General features: G+C 46.0%; 1 protein-coding gene across 1 annotated transcript in view; it reads left to right on the forward strand.

Moving 5' to 3' along the window:
* Positions 1–22,580, forward strand: part of LOC102386534 (CUB and sushi domain-containing protein 1) — a 796,348-nt gene that overhangs the window by 435,128 nt on the left and 338,640 nt on the right. The window contains exon 17 of the mRNA XM_006032113.1: positions 8,782–8,970. Coding sequence (XP_006032175.1) covers positions 8,782–8,970 — 189 coding nt within the window. The remainder of the gene's footprint in view (positions 1–8,781; positions 8,971–22,580) is intronic.

Below are 22,580 nucleotides of genomic sequence, written 5' to 3' on the forward strand. Positions count from 1 at the left end.
GACGAGAATCTGATGGTGTTCAATGCCAATAAATGCAAGGTTCTCCACCTTGGGAAGAAAAACCCTCAGCATCCTTATAGGCTCAGCAGTGCTATGTTGGCTAGCACTATGGAAGAAAGAGACTTGGGGGTCATCATTGACCACGAGATGAACATGAGCCTGCAATGCGATGCGGCGGCTAGTAAAGCGACCAAAACGCTGGCTTTCATCCATAGATGCTTCTCAAGCAAATCCCGGGACGTCATTCTCCCCCTGTACTCGGCCTTAGTGAGGCTGCAGCTGGAGTACTGTGTCCAGTTTTGGGCTCCACAATTCAAAAAGGATGTGGAGAAGCTTGAGAGAGTCCAGAGAAGAGCCACGTGCATGATCAGAGGTCAGGGAAGCAGACCCTACGATGACAGGCTGAGAGCCGTGGGGCTCTTTAGCCTGAAAAAGCGCAGGCTTAGGGGTGATCTGATGGCCACCTACAAGTTTATCAGGGGTGACCACCAGTATCTGGGGGAACGTTTGTTCACCAGAGCGCCCCAAGGGATGACGAGGTCGAATGGTCACAAACTACTTCAAGATCGTTTCAGGCTGGACATAAGGAAGAATTTCTTTGCTGTCCGAGCCCCCAAGGTCTGGAACAGCCTGCCACCGGAGGTGGTTCAAGCGCCTTCATTGAACACCTTCAAGATGAAACTGGATGCTTATCTTGCTGGGATCCTATGACCCCAGCTGACTTCGTGCCCTTTGGGCGGGGGGCTGGACTCAATGATCTTCCGAGGTCCCTTCCAGCCCTGATGTCTATGAAATCTATGAAGTGATCAAAATCTATAACACAAATAGAAAATGAAACATTAAGCATGCAAAAGAGTCACTTCTCTATTTTTGATCTACCGCGCATAAGCTCTTTTCCTCTGTTCTACTTTTTAAGAGCAATTTTTTACTACAAAGTGACTGTACTGCTAAGTTTATTCTTCAGCTTCTCTGCAGTTGAAAAAATCCTGCAGGGGTTAGTTTGACTTCAGGTTAAGCTCAACTTTAAGAGATTCTGATTTCAGTATGCCATAAGAAGGGACAACCTGAGCAAGGTTTGCCCAGGGCAAATCAGCCTGTGCGGGGCTCCACCCCCGGACGCAAGGAAGTCAGAAATGGTTTTGGTGGCGGGGGTAGGGGGCAGTGCTGAATAGCCAAACATGAAGCCAGCTGCACTGTGTAATCACTGCAGCCACTCTGCCCGGTTCCATGGGGCCCACAAAAGTGTTGGGGCCGGGGTGGTCACCCCGATTCGCCCCTTGTAAGGTCGGCCCTGGCCACAAGTTGAACATGTAAATAAACTAATATATGCTATATAGACAGATAATAAAGGCTACTTACATACATGGAAAAAAACAATTGGAGCCTTAGGTTTAGCTTTGCGCACCCCCACGCCTACTACAGCACAGGACTAGAAGAGGCACTGTGTTAGTTTGACACAGCTTGCTCAATGTCTGTATAAATTGGGCACTTCAGTAGGCCCTGGTGAAGTGCCCAATCTATACAGATGCTGGGGAACTAGGTCAAACCATCATACTTCCTCTTCCTGTAAAGCATTATGGTTCCCTGCCCTCCATATATATATGTCAGCAGCCAACAGTATGGATATTTTATTTATACTATTGTTAGGGACAGATCCAGAGAGTGTTTGGTGACACATCCTTTTGGCTCTGCGTAGGATGTCCACAGGTGCCATCCCAGTATACCCATCTCACTAGCACTCCCTATTCTCTCCCTTTTTTTGTATTCTTTCCTGCCATGTCGTGATGTAATAACTAAATAGGGGAGGCTACCCAGAGAGCAATGAGGGCTTTGGAGAAGTGGTCCCTTACCTGGTCTGTGGCTTCCCCTGGACTCATCTCACTTATACTCTGACTGAACCTTCTAGCTTTAGGCCCACAGTTCACAGTCACATATTTCTGGCTCAGCTTTGGCTGGGCCCTTGCAATCTCAGGTTCCAGGCCTCATGGTACTTACACACTGGCAGCTCGGGCCAGAGGTCCTGTCTCCCCTGTTATGGTCCTGCCTTACCATCCTGGGCAGGCTTTGCCCCTCTCAGGCTCAGACCATACCCCAGTCTTTATCCTTTACCTCTCAATTGAGTCTGAAGATTGAGGTGCCAAATTATCCCTTTCAGTGGCCTCTGCGTCCACTACAGCCACAATCCAGTCCTCCAAGGAAAATGAAAACTCCAAAGCCACGCACTGGTCCAGCTCAAAGAAATGTCCTGAGTGGCAAATTCCAAGTAACAGAAAAACAAAAAAAGCTTGGGGTACTTAGCTTCCTTCCAGTGTAGGTCATTGGGTTTCCTTCACCTGGGCTGTCCTCCTGAGTCCTCTTTTCATAGTCTGGGGTTTGGACCCTGCTTCCCTCCTTCAGGGATATGTCCCCAGCAGCTACTATGGCCAGACTGCCCTCTCCCATCTGGAGCCTTAAACTTATACAGGGCATTCTGGGCCAGGTGACCCTTCATCTCTGGCCCTTTGGGTCATCAGACAGTGACTGCACCTGGACCCAGGAACCATCTTGTTTCAGTCTTCTCTGCCTGTGGGTTTGCCTCTAGCAACACAAACAAGGTGTAATTAAAGGAATGGGGGGTAGGGGGCAAGGCTGGGGGAGGGAGGTGGAACCAGGGATATTAGAAATCAGGAACAGGGACACCACATGTGGACATGTGAACCATCAGGAAAAGATGAAGGAGAAGTAGGATGTGGGATCAGACCCCTAGATCCCCTTCCACTCTAGTAATGGGGTAGGGGCCATGTTACATGGTGCCATACAAGGGTCTGCAGGGGGTCTGTATGGGAGCTCCTGCCTTCACATCACATTGAAGCTCAGGGCATGAGTGCTGCTGCCTCCAGCCTTTCCTTCCCCTACCTGCTAAATTCAGTGGGGAGGAGAAAGCAAGGGAATGGTGAACAGCAGTAGTGTTCACCCTTTGAACTCTGAAGCCAAGTGAAAGCAGGGGCTCTGGGTAGACCTTGCCCTGGTCAGCTGGTGAGCTCAGAGCTGGCTTCTCACAGGGGCCAAATACAGACATTACACTTATACTGGTATAAGTGATGAGAAACAGGTCTACATCCATAACTTGACAGAAGTTCAGCACACATAGACTGGTTTAAACATTGTGCAACCCAGTCTAAGAGGGACCTGGATCGATGTAGTATCAGTCTTAAGTGATTTAGGTTACATCAGTCTATCGAACCTCTGCACCAGATCCCCTCCTGACTTAAGTTAGGTTGCTTTTCCTCTGACATCCCAGCCTTCTTTGTGACTCCCCTGTAACCTCCCCTGGAACTCAGGTCAAGCTCAGCTGGTCCCACCGAGTGCTTAGTTGGCCCTGCCCCCAGGCTGCCACAGACCTGAATCTACATAGTGGCTGATGCTGCAGAGGGGGTGTGGAGTAGGGGGAGGGTTGCCTGACTCTGGTCTTGCTCCCTGGAGCTGTACCAGCTCATGGAGATATGGGGGTTCCTGTGTGGGCTCCCACACACCCACCCAGGGACCTCCATACCTCCACAAGCTGGCACAGCCTCAGGGAGCAGGACCAGGCAGTCTTGTATCCAGTGTGTGCCAGTAGCTGTCATGCCTGTGGCTGAAATTGCCAGGGGGAGGGACAGAGGAGGGCTTCCAAGCTCCAGGAAACATGGCGGTGGGCTCCCACACACCCAGTCAGGGGCCCCTACCCATATCTTCACAAGCTGGAGCAGCCCCAGGTAGCAGGATCAGGCTGCCAGGTAGCAGGATCAGGCCATTAGGCATAGCCAAGCAGGGTTGCCTCTGCTGCGTGCCAGTGGCTGTCATTCCTGTGGCTGATGCTGCTGAGGGAGGTGGGGGGAGGGATGCTATGCCATGCCTGGCAGCCTATGAATGGTGGCACCGCCTACAGAGTTGACAGGGAGGTATATGAGAGTGGCCCCAACCTGCTGGCCTCTCTAGTACAAGTAGCCTGCATGCCCCACCCCCACCAAAGGGCTAATGTGTGTTCTGTTTGCGACAGATCTAACTTAGGGCTCTTAGTATACAGTAAATAACTAGCTCACTTTTGCTTTGGGCATTTTGAATGTCTGTACCTGGTCAGGAAGGTCTGAAAGGAACCTGTGCTAATCAGGTACAGAGGTCAGAGCTCACTGCACATGTTCAGCATGGACAAAGTTTGGGGGACTACACCCCTTTGCCCTGTTCCTGGATCTACTACTGACTATTGCACATGTAAAACATAGGTGTAAAATATACTTTAATTTTTATAAAGATCAGAGAAAGAGAATATGTTCATGAAGCTAAATGTCTATTTTGTTTATAGTTATGTATACCGTATTTACTCAAATCTAAGATGGAGCTTTCTCCATTCAACATGGAAAAAAAATAAACTTCATCTTAGATTTGCGTATAGCCCAGATAAGGCAGCTGCTGCGGCTCTGGCTTTGACTCCAGCCCCAGCCTGTGGGAGACTGTACAGTGCACAGTGGGGGGAGCTCAGGGGAGATTGCACAGTGCAGAGTAGGAAAGCATAGGGGAGATCATGAAGTGCAGGGGGGAATGCAGGTGGATCACACAGCGCAAAGGGGAAATTGTTTGGTGTTCAGCCTGGGGGAGCATACAGGAACTGCAACAGCTCCAGCTCTGGCCCCAGTCTTGAGCCAGGGCTGGATCTGCTGCTACTGCCTCTGCCTGGCTGGGGCTCGTGGCACTGTGTGCTCTGGGCCTCAGGCTGAATCCAGAGCCAGAACTGCTGAATTGGGTAATGTGGTGGAAAGGCACTGAGGGGGGCAAATGACTGGGGCTCAGGCATAGGGAGAAGGGGAGAAAGTGCCTGAAAGCAGGCATGGAGCTCAAGTAGAAGAGGAAGGCAGGCACTGGGGATTGGGGGACAACACAAGTGGCAGGAGAGACAGGTGCTAGCAGTGCAGTCACAAGCAGGGTCAAACGGCATGAGGAAAGATGGGGTACGGGGGGAAAGGGGCATGATACCTGACATCCTCCCCTGCTGCTTCTTTCCTTGCTGATTGCTCCCCTGCCACTGCAGCAGTGGAGATGGGGGGGGGGGAGGCAACAAACTGAAAACCACCCTCCGATTATTAGATTCTATCCATGGAAAATAATAACACATTTGTAATTTTCCAAGGATAGAACCTAATGACTGGGGGGCAGGGAGCGGGGAGTGGGGGGTGACAGAGGTCATTTTGACTTGGGAGTTCTGTTGGATTCGGGCTGATATAACAAAGCAGTTCTTTCTTCAGAAAGATCACAGCAGGTCAGAAAGCTTTTGACACAATGGATTTGCATTTTAGATCTCTGGATTTATCTTGTAAAACATGTGCTGGTGTTTATGCACTTAAGGACATGTCTACACATGATGCTACATTGCTATAGCTATGCTCTATGGTGACGTAGCATCCATGGGTGTCTATGCATGACCAGCAGCTATTTCACCATAGCAACGCACCCCCCCATTATAGCATGCTGCTACGAAGTAGCTGCTAAAACTAACTGTGCACCATGCGCACTGTGTAGTACGGGTGGCTAACTGCTCCATGTTTTAGTACTTACTTAAAAAGATCTCACAGCACCCCAGGGTGCTGCAGCACTCTGGTTGAGAGTCGCTGATGTTAGGGCTTGGACATATGAGCAGGTTACCAATGAGGTAAAGAAGGATGAAGGATGGGGTTTTACAGCTGCTGTTGTAACTGACCCTGTGCACATAGTTATCCCATGGTTAATGAAAGCTAAACCGTCATAGTTTGTTCCTCTTTTATTCATGGTTAAGTTACAGCAGACTAGCTTTTATTTACCTCAGAGTAAGTATGTATACATAGGCAGTTACCAAAGAGCAACTGAAACATTGAAAAGCCCCGTTTTCCTTTGTCCCGTGGTTACTTGTTTGTGTGACCATGCTCTCAGTTAAACAACATATTTATGCTCTCCAAAAATGTAGGAATAAGATATGATTCAATCAAATTAAATGACAAGTCTTTTAAAATGAATAAGCACCTGAAGTATATAATATAAATCCAACTGTGGGAATGATTACTAAAATATATGAATAAGGAAATAGATTTTGAAAGAAGATTAAATTATGTTCATAAGTAACAAGCATTTCCTTGGCAGTTACAGTAGTGTGAATCATATATCAGCCATTGCTCATCACAATTTAAGCTAACATTTACTCTTGGTTCTAGATAAGGATTGTGTCAGATTAATAATAACTAAGGTGCCTAAGTAAAATGTAGTTCTCCCCAAATTCCTGAACAGTGCTACTCATCCCTGGAAGTGTCAGGAATCTATAGGCATAGATATAGGCCTGCAAAATTCCCTATACACCTAAAAGTCTGAGTATTCCTAGAGGTGCCTTAATTTTGAAAGTGCTGTGGAGCTAATGCTGGGCCTAATCTAGTGGGCATCTCTGAGACAAGTGCCAGATAAGACGCTCCACAAAACACAACCACTAACATAGTTGGTCACCGGTGGCCTTCTATCTAATAGTTCAGTGGTTAGAATTCTCACTCAGGAAGGTAGAAATCTAGGTTCAGTTCCATCCCGTGTGAGGGAATTTGTAACTTCAATTCTCATCTTCCAGGTAAATGTTCAATCCAGCAGTCCAGGCAATAGGGTATCTTATGAGCGGGTATTTTAGGATGGGGAGAGAATAAGTAACCAATCATCGGGCAAGAGAAACCATGAAAGTGATTCCATGGCATACTGCATATGGTTCTCCCCTGGGAGAAGTTTGGGTTCATATTCTAATTAATAACTCACAATTTTCTATTAAGAATTCATTAGAGGAGAAGTTAGATCCAGGTCACTTCCTACCTATGTGAGTGAGAAAGGATAATGAAACCACAATAGTTGGTACCCTAGAGAAGAGTGAAACTTAAGACACAGGCCTCTCTCAAGTAATTCTTCCTTGCTAGAATAAGTATCTCTTCACTTGGTGTTTTGGCCTTTACAAAACCCTTTCTAAGGTGTCCACAGTGTTCTGTGATTTATACAGGGGACCCTAACTCAGGGTTGGAGATGCAACTAGGTAACAAGATACCTAAGAATTAAATATTATAGTGCTCAGCATTGTGCCACCAGAATCTTATCATGGATCTAGCCTAAGGTCAATGGCACCTTTTATTCTCGGGATCAGTTGAGAATGCTCAACAGTTTACAGATCTAAGTCCTTAACCTTAGGACAGAGATATTGGCCCTCATCAGTCTTCACCAGCAAAAAGCCTTAACATTAGCATTGTTGGCTGCACAATGCTTGCCAGAGTGTGCATCAGTATGGGGGCAATGGTTCCTATTCCACCCAGCACCTATGTTCTGCTTGTCTTGTAATCAAATGATGGCTGCCTGCCTCATCTTCATGACAGTTTGCAGCCAGGATCGAGAAAGCCCTATATATGGGTTAAAGTCATCTTCATAACCCCGCATATATTATGTTCTCCTCCCTTAGGCTGCAGCCAAGTATATCGGACACTATTTTATTATTTATTCTTTAAACTTCATGTGTGTTTATAACTTACTACTATAAAACAAATTGGGTTTCCTAGATTAATACATTCTAAAGAATAAACTTGAATCCATACATCTAACAAATATTTTCTCTTTTCTATTTCTGATGTTAATTATTCTATTATTTATACCATGGTTTCTTCCATCCAAACAAAAGGTAATATAGGTCAATACCTACTTTTCTTTACTGTTTAGATGGAAATATTAGTTGTCACCTACCATATTAACATCTATTTTCTACACCACTTTTTAGCATGCCACAAATATTAAGCAAAATAAATAAATTAATTAATATTATTTCTCAGAAGCACTCCTTCCAAATATATCTTGGAAAACAAAATGAAATGGAAGAACAATTTATCTTTTTTTTCTATATTTCCCTGTGGTTTTTATAAATGTCAAGTGTGTATACCTTATTGCTTTTTTAATACGTGTGGTCAAAATAAGAGGATTGTATTTTATATAAACCAATCTGATATCTTTTAATGTTATTTGAAATTAAATGAATTATAATTTAAAGCCTACTTTTAAGTTTGTTATTTCTTGTTATTGAAATAACAGTTTGTTCTTAGTAGTTGGTAAAATACTGATAAAGGATAATCTTCATATTATATGATTCATTTGTTTTTGCTTTTCCTTTTTAGATTTATATATTACATCTCTGTTAGTTGTCATAGTTTGTATTTTTGGTCTTTTCAACTCAACTGTATAAAATATTATTAAAAGAAAGTAAAAAGAGACTAAAGAGTGTTTTTTTTTCAAATATTTCAAAATTAAATCAATCTTCTTGATAATTGCCTTGTAAGAGGAAAAAATAAACAATCACTCTCTTAAGTGGATTAAAAAAAGAATTCCTACTTTCTTACAACTGCAGACATAACAACTAAGAGCTATATATTGTCCTTGATCCATTGATACCATTCCTTTTGATAGCATTGAGAGTAAGGGCTGCACAATACTAAATTCTGTGTCTATTCATGCAGTAAAACAGCTACTTTCACTTAAAGCTCAATTATAGACTTATCCAGGAATCTGTTTTTAAAGTTTTTGAAATTAAGAAAATAAATGTAATGATATACCTGCATAAATTATCCTTATCATTTTGCGTTTTGAAAGAATCAAACAATATTTAAAGTAGAGGACAGAACTGAGGAAGATGTTTTCATACTTGATTTATATAAACCCCATACACCCCTCTGCATATGTTTTAAGATACAGGAGGCTTGTTGCATTTATTTATATGTTCTATTTTCTTCTCTGCAGAATATGACCTGGAACCATGTGATGACCCTGGTGTTCCTGCTTTCAGCAGACGAATTGGTTTTCACTTTGGTGTTGGAGACTCCTTGACATTTTCTTGTTTTCCTGGATATCGTTTAGAAGGTGCTAATAAACTTACCTGCCTGGGTGGTGGTCGTCGTGTTTGGAGTGCACCTCTGCCAAGGTGTGTGGGTAGGTGGTCACATGCTTTCATTTCATTCATCAAATCGTTAATACCACATGATAAATGTCAGAACAGTGGGCAGAGAACAAAGTGCTAGTGGCGAGGGACTAATTGCCAAGCTTTATTTGCTCAGAGTTCAGACAGCTATAATTTTGAATAGTACTTCATTACTGTAGTTATAAAGAAAAGTAGAAAACAAAAGCAAATAAGGATGCTTTAAATGAACATATTGATGGAACAATATTTATCAATTGAAATTGTAGTAGATGAAGGTATGTGAAGATAAAATGAAAAGGGTGGTATTTGGACTAGGAATATGTGGTTATTTTAAAAGCAAGCAAAGACAGATATTTACCCATTATCTTCCAGAATAAAAAGCTATTCTCCAGATCTTTGTTCTGAAAAGTGGTTTTGTTTTGTTTTTAATAAATTCTGCATATTGGCTGGTGAATTAATTTTTCAATAACTGTTCTTACTGTGCTTGCAATTTAAAAAATTACAAGCTTCTTTTAAGAGTTGTAATAAAGCTAATGTGGGTTTTTTGAGATTCTGAAAATAGAGTTTTCAAACTTTATAAATACTATGTATGATTTGTGTTAGTGTTTTTTGTGATGTTTGATAACTTGGATTGCATATACACTGTAAGGCACTAGCATGTGAAACTATCAATTGATATTAATATAATGCTCCTGAAATATCAAATACCTTCAGTTACATCTGAGTGAGTGGTTTCTTTTAAGAGGGTTTCTGTTTATTTTGGGTTGGTTTTTTTTATTAGGGAAAAACATATCCCTTTAATGGTATATTAAAAATATCCATCAACATAAAACAGTAACATCTCCTTTATGAAAGAACACACCCAGGGTATAGAAAGAGAACATGTTTACACTGCTGTTAAAAAAAGAAATGGATGATGACCTACATCCTATAACTTTCCCCATTATTTTGCATACCAAAAGGAACTGTGGTTAAGATATACTGGTACACTGTGTCATTAGCTTATCCCACGGTAGCCTTTCTTCAGGACAAGCAGTCTCTTGTATTCAGGCAGTGATATAGGATCTACTGTTCACAGCTGCCCTAGTAGAACTGCTCATCTGTCTAATTGACAGAAATTAAACCTATCATTTCTGGAGCAGAAATTGGTATGCAAAATTAAGGTAAGTTACACAGGTATGAATCTCCTGGGTGTCTGGATTTTCAAGGGGAAATATTAAACCTATATTTTGTCATGATTAAAAGGGGAGATATTGATGAATTGCCTTCTGAATGGTAAGGAATTAGTGGCTGTGTAGAAACAGCCTTAGAGTCACATGGAACTTATGTCTGTGTGGAAACTTTGAGTAGTAAGACTCCACCCTTCCCATAGGTAACATGATTACATTGAGGGTGACCATGCACAGTGTTAAAGAGTGCAGATGACTTTAAGTATGTGTACAAATGTTCACCACAACCAGTCTATGGTCAGTGATCATTCGGTATACTATGGTGGCTTACTTTATGCTTTGTGATCATAGATCAGAAGTGGCATGTGCAGATGTTTTCTGGTGCCTGTAGCTGTACTGAGAACTCAGTGTAAAGAAGCTTAGAGTGGGAGGAGGAAGGGGTGGGACTGTGGGGGCTAACAGGCCCAGAGGGGTTTGGCAGGATCAAGTCCCAAAAGGGTGGTGGGGGGTGGTCTCTATCTGGGGATGGCAGGTCAGGGGACTAAAAATGGCCCAGTCAGGTGGGGTGGGGTGCAGAAGGAGCACAGCCCTGAGGTGAGCGGGCAGCCCTTCCCAACCCTAGGGCTGCACCCTGAATGTCTGTAGACATTTTCCTGATTGGGTTAATCTATTCCTAATCTAAAATAGTTAATTTACTTAAGTGAACTAATTTAGATTGGGTCAGCCATTTTTGGCTCACTTAAAACCCCCTGGATGTCTTCACAGAATGGCATTTAGATTGACTGACTGATTGATTTATTAGATCAATTGATTTAGGTTGATCTAAATGTAACTTCTGCATGTACCCTAATAAGGCATTCAAACCCTCCTTAATATATTATTTATTTTAAAGATCAGGAAATTATCCAATAGCAGATTGCCACCGTATCTCTTTCAGATTGTCATCGTGAGCTGAAAATTATTTCTTTATTTTTCTCTTAACAGAGACATGACTTCATTAGTTTGACAATACTAAGACTATTAATATGTTATATTTTCCATTAGCTCTATCAAAATATTATTTAGGCTGTATCCAATAGAGCTGTGCAAAGCTTCAGTCCCTGATTCAATTTCGCGGAGATTTGGCCTGATTTGGTGACCAAATCTCCAAATCCAAATCAAATCAGAGGATCCTTTAATATCTCCAAATCAATTCAGAACCCTCCCAATCAACTCAGAGAGATTCAGACAGATTAAGCAATTCACACATAGATACAGCTTTAAATGTTTTTTCTACATACCTCTAGGTAGCAGGGGCTCTGAATGCTGCAGTGCTGGGGCAGAAGCAGTGTCACACAGAAACATGTGGGGCTCCCCACCATGCTCAGCAGCAGATCTGGAAGTGGACCAGAAGCACTTCCAGTCCACTTCCTGGTCCACCGGGGAGCATGCAGGGGGGTCCTCCCTGTGCCCCCCTGGCTTGGGGCCTGGTGCCTCCTGAATCTGGGGGTGGCATTGGGGGTCCCCCTGCAGCTGATCACCAAGCTGGGCGGGTGCAGGGGAGGGCCCAGCATGCTTCCTAGTAGACCCAGAAGCAGGGTCTCTGCCAATCACGCTGGAGAGCCCCCCATGTTCCTATGGGATGCTCCATCCACCCCAGCACCACAGTGATCGCGAGCTGCGCTGCTACCTCAAAGTATATAGAAAACAACATTTAAAGCTGTGCCTGTGTCCAAATCACTGATTTGCCAAGTCAGCAACAAATATTTGGATTCGGCTAAATCGAATCAGGGACAGTGATCCAAACCAATGGATCAAATCACTGTCCCAGATTTGGGCTGAATCTAAATCAAATAGGGCCTGCACAGCCCTAATATCCAAATGCAGTTATGATGGAACATACAATTGTTGTTACCTTGTGTTTCTTTTATGATTGCTTTGAAATAAGTAATTGAAGTAATTATTCTAATTCAGTTAAACTATTTTTTGGCTTCAAGATAGAAAAAAATTGGTAGGAAAATTAAGATTGTACTATATGATTATATTCTATGTGTGAGTGTATGTATGTATGTATGAATGCATGTGTGTATTATATGAGTAAAAGTATATTTGTATTAATATAAAATAAACATCATTTGCTTTCCTACACAATTCATATTTATAATATTTTAATGAAAGGAATTAATATACTTTTATTTCTAAGAATAGGGTACCCAGTTCTAAAGTGCATCTTGGAATAAAGTATGTAGTTTAATCCTACAGAATGGGAGATTTTGTCGGAAAGCAGTACCTTAGAATAGGACTTGATCAGGACAACAAGAGACACAGGGAAGGATTTAAGTGGGAAGCTGCACCTTTACTAATATAACATTTAAATTCTGCAGATTTCCCTAAACAGGCCTTATAAACCATGATTGTTCAGGAGGTAATTTATTTTTTTGCTAATCCTTAAACTGTCATCAGCCATTTTCTCACAGCTGGTGAGTCTGTGGGTTTCAGCTGGTGCGGAGTGTAACTCCAGGAACACATATTACACAGAAAAAAAGTATTCATAAAAGAATATTAAATAAAAAATTGTTCAAAATTGTATGAATTGCCCTCATTAACCTTATTATCCTTGCCCATTTGACTAACTCTTAACTGGTAAAACAAACTGCTTACTAGAAGAGAATCTATTACTTACCTCAAATAGTGATTGCTTCTTATATTAGGGGGCAATAAAAATAATCTAAATGGGGAGGATATTTTCATGTCTGTAAGTATGTCCAAAATAATTTGTTAGTTCATAGATGTTAGATGTTAGATGTTAGGGTCGGAAGGGACCTCAATAGATCATCGAGTCCGACCCCCTGCATAGGCAGGACACAGTGCTGGGTCTAGATGACCCCAGCTAGATGCTTATCTAACCTCCTCTTGAATACCCCCAGGGTAGGGGAGAGCACCACCTCCCTTGGGAGCCCGTTCCAGACCTTGGCCACTCTAACTGTGAAGAAGTTCTTCCTAATGTCCAATCTAAATCTGCTCTCTGCTAGCTTGTGGCCATTATTTCTTGTAACCCCCGGGGGCACCTTGGTGAATAAATACTCTCCAATTCCCTTCTGTGCCCCCGTGATGAACTTATAGGCAGCCACCAGGTCGCCTCTCAACCTTCTCTAGCGGAGGCTGAAAAGGTCCAGGTTCTCTAGTCTCTCCTCGTAGGGCTTGGTCTGCAAGCCCTTAACCATACGAGTGGCCCTTCTCTGGACCCTCTCTGGGTTATCCGCATCCCTCTTGAAGTGTGCTGCCCAGAATTGCACGCAGTACTGCGGCCTGACCAGCACCCGATAGAGGGGAAGTATCACCTCCTTGGATCTATTCGTCATGCGTCTGCTGATGCACGATAAAGTGCCATTGGCTTTTCTGATGGCTTCGTCACACTGCCGACTCATGTTCATCTTGGAGTCCACTAGGACTCCAAGATCCCTTTCCACTTCCGTGCCACCCAGCAGGTCATTCGCTAGGCTGTAGGTGTGCTGGACATTTTTCCTCCCTAGGTGCAGCACTTAGCATTTCTCCTTGTCGAACTGCATTCTGTTGTTTTCTGCCCACTTGTCCAACCTGTTCAGGTCTGCTTGCAGCTGTTCCCTGCCCTCCAGCGTGTCCACTTCTCCCCATAGCTTTGTGTCATCTGCAAACTTGGACAGAGTACATTTCACTCCCTTGTCCAAGTCACTGATGAAGACATTAAAGAGTATCAGTCCAAGGACCGAGCCCTGCGAGACCCCACTGCCCACACCCTTCCAGGTCGAAACCGACCCATCCACCATGACTCTCTGGGTGCTACCCTCCAGCCAATTCGCCAACCACCGGACTGTGTAGTCATCTAAGTCACAGCCTCTTAACTTGTTCACCATTCATGTATATGTATGGTTCCTGGAATCAACACCTGCACCTATTCGGTTTCTCATTAGAGAAGGATTTGGTCCGTGATAGCTACTCCTTCTCTGTTACGCTCTTTACTTTCCTGGGTTACGGACAGAAATTATACATAAATTGGTATAAATGGTCAGAAGCCTCTTTAAATCTGTAACAGAGCAGAATTTCAGTGCACATAGACCAGTTTTAAAATGCCCCAAACCAGTTTAAGATAGACCTGGATGACTTATTTAAGTTAAACTGGTCTATCAACATTTTGTCCCAGACCTCCTCCTGACTCATGTTACCTCCCAGTCCCTCAGCATCCCAGGCTGCTTTGCACATCCCCTCCCCACACAGGGCAGCCCACTGAAATACAACTCAGACTCCACTGCTCAAGCTTAGTGCTGATTTCCCTGCTGCATTGTTTTTTCCCGCTGGACTCCCTCAAATATGAACCTTCATAATCTTTTCAAAGACCTTTCCAAGAATGGAGGTGAGACTGACTGGCCTATAATTACTCGGATCCTCCTTCCTCCCTTTCTTGAAAATAGGGACCACATTGCCCTTTTCCAGTCCTCCAGGCCCTGACCTGAGGGCCATGAGTTCTCAAACAGCCGTGCCAGTGGTTCTGCTATGACACCAGCCAATTCCTTCAGTGCTCTTGGATGAAGCTCATCTGGGCCTGCTGACTTAAACACATCTTGTCCATCCAAGTAACTCTGCACCAAGTTAGTGTTGACAGTTGCTGGGCTGGTGTCCCTCTGATGCCTATCTAAGAACTCATTAGGAGACTTATCTTGACCTCTGTTCAGGAACACCGAGACAAAAAAGCTCATTGAAGAGCTCAGCTTTCCCCCCCCCCCCCCCCCTGTCATGAATTGTTCCTTCTTGTTCAGTAGGGGCCCTATGCTGCCCAGCACCTTCCTTTTACTCCCTACATTCCTAAAAAAAGACTTTTTGTTGTCTTAAATTTGTGTCGCCGGCTCAGATCTGTAGTTGTTTTGGCCTTTCTAACTGCCTCTCTACAAGTGTGGGCCAAGTAGGTATACTCCTCCCTGGTACTTTCCCCCTGTTTCCACCACCTATATGCCTTCTTTTTTGCCCTTAGGCTCCCCTGGATTTCCCTGTTTCGCCAAGGAAGTTTTTTGGCTCCTTTCTTCCTTTTCTCTTGTACTGGGATAATCTCCCTCTGCACCCGAAGGATCACTTTCTTTAGGAACGACCACCAAGGTTCCCTCTAAGGTGCATACATGTGTGGCCACGCACAACTAAAAGTGTGGCTGCGCACAGCCTTTTCAAGGCCGCTTACCAGGAGAGGCTGGGGCGGGAGCCTGGCACAGACTCTGCTGCCTCCAAGGAAGTGCTCCACTCCCCTGCATCAGGGCAGGGGAGTGGAGCACTTCCCCAGAGCTGGCAGAGCCCACACCAGCCCCCTACTCCAGCCTCTATCCCTGCCTTGCCTCACCTCATGGAGCAGAGACTGCCTGCCCAAGTGAGGCTCTGCTGGCTCCGGGATACTGCTCCGCTCCCCCACATCACCTCAGGGAGTGAGGAGGCATGTAACATCAGGGCCAGGAAGAGAAGCAGTGTCCCATAGTCAATGGAGCCTCACTGGGGCAGGCAGTGGCTCCTCCCTGAGGTGAGGCGAGGCAGGAATGGAGGCTGGGGCAGGGGGCTGGTGCAGGCTCCGCTGAATCCATGAAAGTGCTCCACTCCCCGGCCCTGATGTGGGGGAGAGGAGCACTTCCCCGAAGCTGGAGAGCCTGTGCTAGGCTCTGGCTCCAGCCACCACCTCCTGGCTCCAGCCCCTGGCCTCTGGTCCCTGGCCCCCAGCTCCATCCCCTGGCCTCTGGCCCCTGGCCCCAGCCTCCAGCCACCGGCCCCATGTCCCCTGGCCCCCAGCTCCCAGCCCCAGCCTCCAGCCACCACCCCCTGACTCCAGCCCCTGGCTCCCAGCTCCAGCCTCTGGCCCCCAGCTCCTGGCCCCAGCCACTGGCCCCCAGCTCCAGCCTTCGAAAGTTTCTGGAACTGGGATTAGAACTGGTAGACTAGAGAGAAGCTGGCTGAGGAACTGAGGCTTGGGGTTACTCAAGGTCAAGTGGCCCTGGGGTTACTCAGGGTCACCTGGTGCGAGGGTGGAAGCAAGGGAAAAAACCCAGTGGCAAAGAGGAAACAGCCAGGAGACAGAGGCAGAAAGCTGGGAGATCAAGGGAAAAGGCAGTGGGAACAAGGCAATAACAGTGGCAGAGACCAGGAGAAAAAGCAGTGGGAATGAGACAATAGCGGTAGCAGAGATCCAGGGAAAAGGCAGTGGGGATGAGACAAAACAGTGGCAGAGATCAGGTGGAAAGGCAGTGGGGATGAGACAGTGGCAAAGAAACAGGGGTTTGTAGGCAGAGGGGATCTCAGGATAGCTGGAGCCACAGGAGCATGGGACAGGTGTTAGAGGTGGCGGTGAGCGAGAAACAGGAGAGGGAGAAATGAGACAGAAGTTAGAGGAGTGAGGAGCAGAGATTGGAGCAGGGCAGGAACCATAGTAAAGCAAAACCCAACTCAGGGGTCCTAATAACCGTTTTATTAAATGAACACTATACTGTATAGCGTGGTTCCTACACACACTCACACAACCACTCCCACACACACACAGACACACAAGCACTCACAATGGCAGCAGGAGAAAGAGACTCAGTGGGAGGGCTGGAGTCCAGGTAGGGAAGAGAAACAGAGTCCAAGTCCTTGGTTGAAGAGGGGTGGGGGTGATAGCTACCTATCCAGGCTGAAAAGGGGTCTCCATCCAGCAGGTGTTGTCCAGAGTGGGTTTGCTAGCAGGGCCTCTGGGTGGATAGGTGGTGTGGTGTAGTGCTGGTCCAGATGGAGAGGGTGTCCCAAGGAGTCAGTCTTCACTACCCCTTTGTATGGGGCAGACTACCTATGATTTCCTGTGGGGCGGGTATGTCCAGGCAATGTCAGTCCTGTCCAGGCAATGTCAGTCCTGTTCCAGAGGCTTCCAGGTGTTCTTACTGAGCATGTGCAGCCTGGCACAATGGTGGGTTGCCTCATCTTTTGTTTCCAATGGCTGGGTCCTTGATCCAGGTATTGGTTTTGATGGTTCGGTCATTCAAAAGGAGCTATTTTTAGACCTACTGCCATTGTCTCTCAAGCACCTGCATTCATCCGCATTCATTCAGGAACCAAGTTATATAGGAGGGGTAGGTGTGAGTCATAGGTTACATAACAGGGCATGGGGACAAGATGGGAGCTTGACAGACAAAATAGAAACTTGACATGACTTATGCTAACTTTAGGCCTTATATATAGGCCTATATCATATAATATCAGTAAAACAGTAATATAGAACAGTAACAATCAATATAAACATAATAATCATACAATATAAAGGAGAAAAAAACAAAAGAAATACATCTTGCTACCAAAATAAAATGCTGAAGCTTATCAGTGTTTTCACTGGGTTGGCCCATAGTATGAGGTTAGGCCAATTAGTGCCTTGCTTAGGAATTTTTCAAGATGGTCAAAACCAGTGTTTTAGGCTTTTATGCACAGGTAGAAAGCATAGATTAAATGTTTGTTTCCAAATTGATTGGTTATATAACTAATATATTTGGTACACACACATCTATAACTCTCTATATAAAACTCTAAATAACTCTCTCTCTTTCTCTCTCTCTCTCTCTCTCTCTATATAGATACATATATATACCCATATATAATTGATGTTATATAATATCATTGTATAGATGGTATGTATCAGCAGTGCAAGTATGCTTCCTTGGGGAAGCCATTAATTTGTTACCTCCATCTGCATCTACTTTTTTTGTCCCATCCAGTTTGACAAAATGTCCATTTTTGAGCAGGGTTCATATCAGCTCTTTAAGGTGTAGACCTTCTGTCATTTCCAGGGTCTTGTGAAAGAGTTGGTGGTTAACTGTATCATAGACAGCTATTAGGTCAACAAACACAGCTTTACTGATTTGGCCTCTTCCAAAATCATCCTCAGTATGTTGAGTTAGATTGAGCACCTGGGTCATTGTTGATTTTCCCTAGTGAAAGCCACCCTATTCAGGGATGAGCTGTTTATCCATATATAAAGCAGACCGGTTCAATATCAGTCATTTATACAATTTGTAAGTACAACATAGCAGAGAAGTCTGAAGCTCTTTAGGTCAGGTTAATCTTTCCCAGACTCTAGAAGTGCCAGTACCTGAGCTCAGTCTTCAGTGAATTAATACCAGTATTCATTTCCATTATTAAGAAGGGCCTTGTAAAATACAGTTCTTTATAGTGCTTGTAACTATCCAGTCTTTGGTGGCAGGGCATGTTGTTTGTTTTTGGTTTTGGGGATTTTTCCATTGATAAACATCTGATGGGCAATTTGGTGGGCAGTGACATTATAGGCACAGAGGTTTGTTGTGTGATTGAACCCTTGAAAGCACTCTAAAGCCATGCCCAAACAAAAGAGCACGGCTTCAGAGCACTCCAGTTGTGTGACAAATTAACCCTCACTGAAGGACAGTTCAAATCTAGGTGCTTCAAAGTGGAACCTCTTCATTAATTTCTGTGTGCTCTGGCACTGGGATGCAGCCATGGTGGGAATATGCAGCCTGCAGAATGACTGAGGAAAAGCCCTTGCAGTTGATGAATGCCTAGGTGTCTGGTCCAAGCAGAGGATAGGGATGTGGATGCTGTCTACAGCTCCCATGCATTTGGGGAAGCCCATGCAGTGACCACCTCCTGTGGGTCAATAGGCAGGTGAAGGAGTTTGCTAGGATGTTGTGAATGACCCAGCACGCTTCCTAGGCAGCCTCTCTGGCCATGGACTTGCCCACTCCAAACTGGTGACATAGCAATAACTACTGGGGGTAGATGGCAATGGCCACCTGCTTCTTCAGAGTGACAGATGTTCGGGACCAGCTAGGCAATGATGTCCATGAAGGTCATTTGGTACATGCAGAAGGTCTAAACCCACTGTTTGTTGTCCCAGGTGCCCAGGACAATCCACTTCCACCAGTTCAGTTGCAAAGCATAGGTGGTGGATGAGGGTTCATGTACACCCCCTGAGAGTGCTGTTGCACCCCCTGTCAGGCCAGGCTTTCTGTTTAGCTGGTGGACAGGTGGGCAGATGCCTCCCCTGCGAGCCCTTGTGAGTGCCCCTCTGTGATCACCAGCCAGGGAGCGGGGCCACCAGCAAAAGCGGATGTGCCACTTCTGGAAGTGGATGTGGGACTTCTGCAAGTGGCACAGCTGCTTTTTGGTGAGTGAGAACATCCATGGGGTACCCCCCCGCCCCCGGTCAGTCGGATTGGCTGCCAGGGGACCTGCTCTGACTCAAGAGGCGCCAGTCACCTATGTACCAGTTGACACTAGTGGCATGGGCCCAGAACTGGCACTTGATGTTCTGGAGGTAATGCCAGACCACCCCAGTGGTCATGGTATACTAGGTGGCCTCATCCTCTTTGGTTACATGAAAGTCAGTGGCCCAGGCCAGCGTGCTTGGCAGGCACAGGGTACTGTAGATGGCCCCATGTGGGAAAGCTGGCTGCTGGGTCAGGGGCAAGAAGGCACATGCCATCCTGACCAGTTACCACATCATGTCCAGGTGGGCATACATGATGTCCCATAGGTTCCCGTGAGAGTCAAGCAGGGTAACAAGCAGAACATACTGCACCTCCTGGGCAATCTGGGACATGGAAGCTGGTGTAACTCACAACTGAAAACAATCACACTGGGTCTCTCCTACAAGTCCTGACTCTGTCTGGGGGAGAATCTCAGGTGAAGGGTCAGGGGTTGCGGATTTTCCTGCCTATGTCATCAGCCAACTGGTTGGTCCAGGTGCTCAGCCTGCACTCAGATGCTCTGTTCACATCAACAGGCCTCGCCCAGCATGTCTCCCAATTCATAGACATCTATTTAAATTGCTCTGGCTCCTAGTTATTTTCAGGTGGCCATCACATTGGCAGGCACTGATTTCAGGTGCTTTTTGTGCCAGTGGCCGCCATTTCCTCTTCCCACCCCTCACCACTTTTTGTTGGGGGGGGGGGCAGGGGGCAGGTGCATTCAGCACCCAAAAACAGCCAGTGCAAAAGAAAAAAAAAATCCTGCTGGGGTAGTGGACTATTTTGAAGCAGTGGGAGCTGATGGGGAAGGGAGTGGAAGTGGGAGTGGGGATGACTGTGGAACTGATCTTAAGTGCAGTAGCCAGCCTCTCTGTGCTGTATTCATGTTCTTTAAATCCTCCTAGTCTCCTGTGTTGCCCAGTGATTGGGCTAATCAGCATGCTGATTGACTCAATCACTGAGCCTGGCTGAGAAACCCCGTACTTCCCCTGGAGCCCCTGTGCTGCAGGGGAAGGTTTTCTGAACTTTTCTTTCCTCCCTGCTTGCTGCTGCTTGCTTCAGGTCAGTTTTTTTTTTCTTTTCTTTTTCCTTCCCTTAGGCAATTTCATGCCAATTTTGGGGGTGGGGGTCGGCTATTTCCCACTCTTCAGGGAAAGTTGGGGATTTCCTGCCTTCCCTGAAAACATGAAAATGTGACTTAAGTAAATCTCTACCAATTCATTATGAATCTGTTAGCTTATTTTCCACTCATTCTCACTACATTACTGAACGTCATGTGCTGTTAACAAACCCTTAAGCATTAAAACAGTTAAATTAATGGTAGAGAATACTTTACTCATAGCCTGTGTGTGATCTTCTTTGTTCCATAATTTTGTGGGGCCATGATGTTCCCTGTGTTTGCAAGATCTAGAGCCAGTCCTGTGGGGCTGTGTCAGAGCTCAAGGGTTCATCTGGGCTCAGTGTCTGGTGTATGGGTAATGTGGGGGGCAGGCATTACTTTGTGACACAGCATGATGGCAAAGCCCTGGTAATGTGGGTACCCCCACCCTGCCTCTGGGTAGAAGAGCTGTGTTGTTCCAGCACTGTGGGAGCAGCCCTGGGGCCACAAGGAAGACCTCACTCTTTGCTCCCCACAAACTCTCTCACCACTTTCTGTGAGAAGCAGTGGGTGGGGCAGAAAGGAACAGTGGTCCAGCTGCACTGGGGAATGGTGGGGGAGGGGCATTACCTTATTACCTTTGGTTTCCATGGGGCAGGATATCCCCAGTCTGGGGAACCCCAGGGTTGGGGAAGGCTGCTGAGGTGGGGGCTGCACAGCTGCACAGAAAGGCACCTGGCCCAGGGTACTCCTCCCTCCCACCAGTGGTAGTGGCTGAGCAGAAGTGGGGGGTGAGGAATTTGCCCTTGGCTCCCAGGGACAGGGCAGTCCCACTTTGGGGGGACTCTGAGGTGAAGGAACTCCCTTAGGGCAGGGGCCGTCCTGTGCCCTGACACCCAACTGTGCAGGCAAGCCCCTGGGTCCTGGAAAATCCTTCCCTTTCCAACCTGCAGCAGTGTCTGAACTGAACAGCTGTGAGGGGGAAGAGAGGATTTTCCTTGGCTCCATGGGGCAGGGTAGCCACAGGCTGGGGGACCCCTAGGAAGCTTCATTAGCATGGGATGCCACATGCCATGTCACAAAGTAATGCCTGCCACCTGAGGAAATATCCTCCCACCTGAGGAAACGTCCTCTGTATCCCCATGACAGGGCAGACCAGGGCTGGGAGGACCCCGGGCTGGGCCGGGGGAAACTCCCTAAAGTGGGGGTTCCCCTCACATGGGCCGGCACCTGGATGAGTAGCTCCTCAACCCCCTGTGTGGGGGGACAGCAGGGGGTTGGGGGCCTGTACTAGCAAGCAAATCAGGGCTGGCCCCCATTCAGCTGGGTTCACAGTGGCCGTCTGGCTGAGAGGTATGCTGTAGTGTCCCCTAGTTTGTGGCCTAGGCCACCAGAGGCATCTGGCTGCCTTTTCCAATTGAAAAATGAATGTCAGTTCAGTTTATTATTGGTCCAATCTCCCACAGCTTAGAGAAACCTGCAAAGATTGAAACTATGCTGCCTTAGGCTTTTTGATTGTCTGTACTTAGCCCTGAGGGCAATGCATCTGGGGATGTCACTGTAAATGAATACTGGTCCTTTTGGGCACATTCATCTGTAGTTAAGAAAACTTACATGAGATCCCATCTCTGCCATGTACTTGCACTAACAGTGTGCTTCCTCTTGAGAAACTACTACTTATGACAAGCAGGTACTCTAGCCATTGTTGACACTGGATTTATGACCCAGATACTTGGTTCCAGGCAGACCCAAACCCTCAGACCAACCATGAATTCTCCATTCAAAATTAGGTGAATGTTATTGATATACAGTGATAGCAGTTAAGAACAATGCAGGCAAGGCAAACAAAATAAACTCCCCAATTCTATAGCTACAAGTCCTAGAGTTGTCACAGAGGAAAGTACAACTGGCCAGTATGTGAGCATCACCCTGAGTTTCTTTCTTAAATGTCAGATGTCAGCATCCTGGAAGTAAAAGGCCGAGTCCCCCCACCCCCTCCTCAGTGGGGTGGATGAGATGGGCTGGTGGTGTGCCCTCTGTCCATAGTGGCCTCAGGTTCCCCTCTCAAGGGCACTTTGATGCTTTGAAATGCCTTGGTTTGTACTCTTTCTCTCTGGTGACTCTTC

This window comes from Alligator sinensis, unplaced genomic scaffold, assembly GCF_000455745.1.
Source record: "Alligator sinensis unplaced genomic scaffold, ASM45574v1 scaffold72_1, whole genome shotgun sequence".
Taxonomy (NCBI): Eukaryota; Metazoa; Chordata; order Crocodylia; family Alligatoridae; genus Alligator; species Alligator sinensis.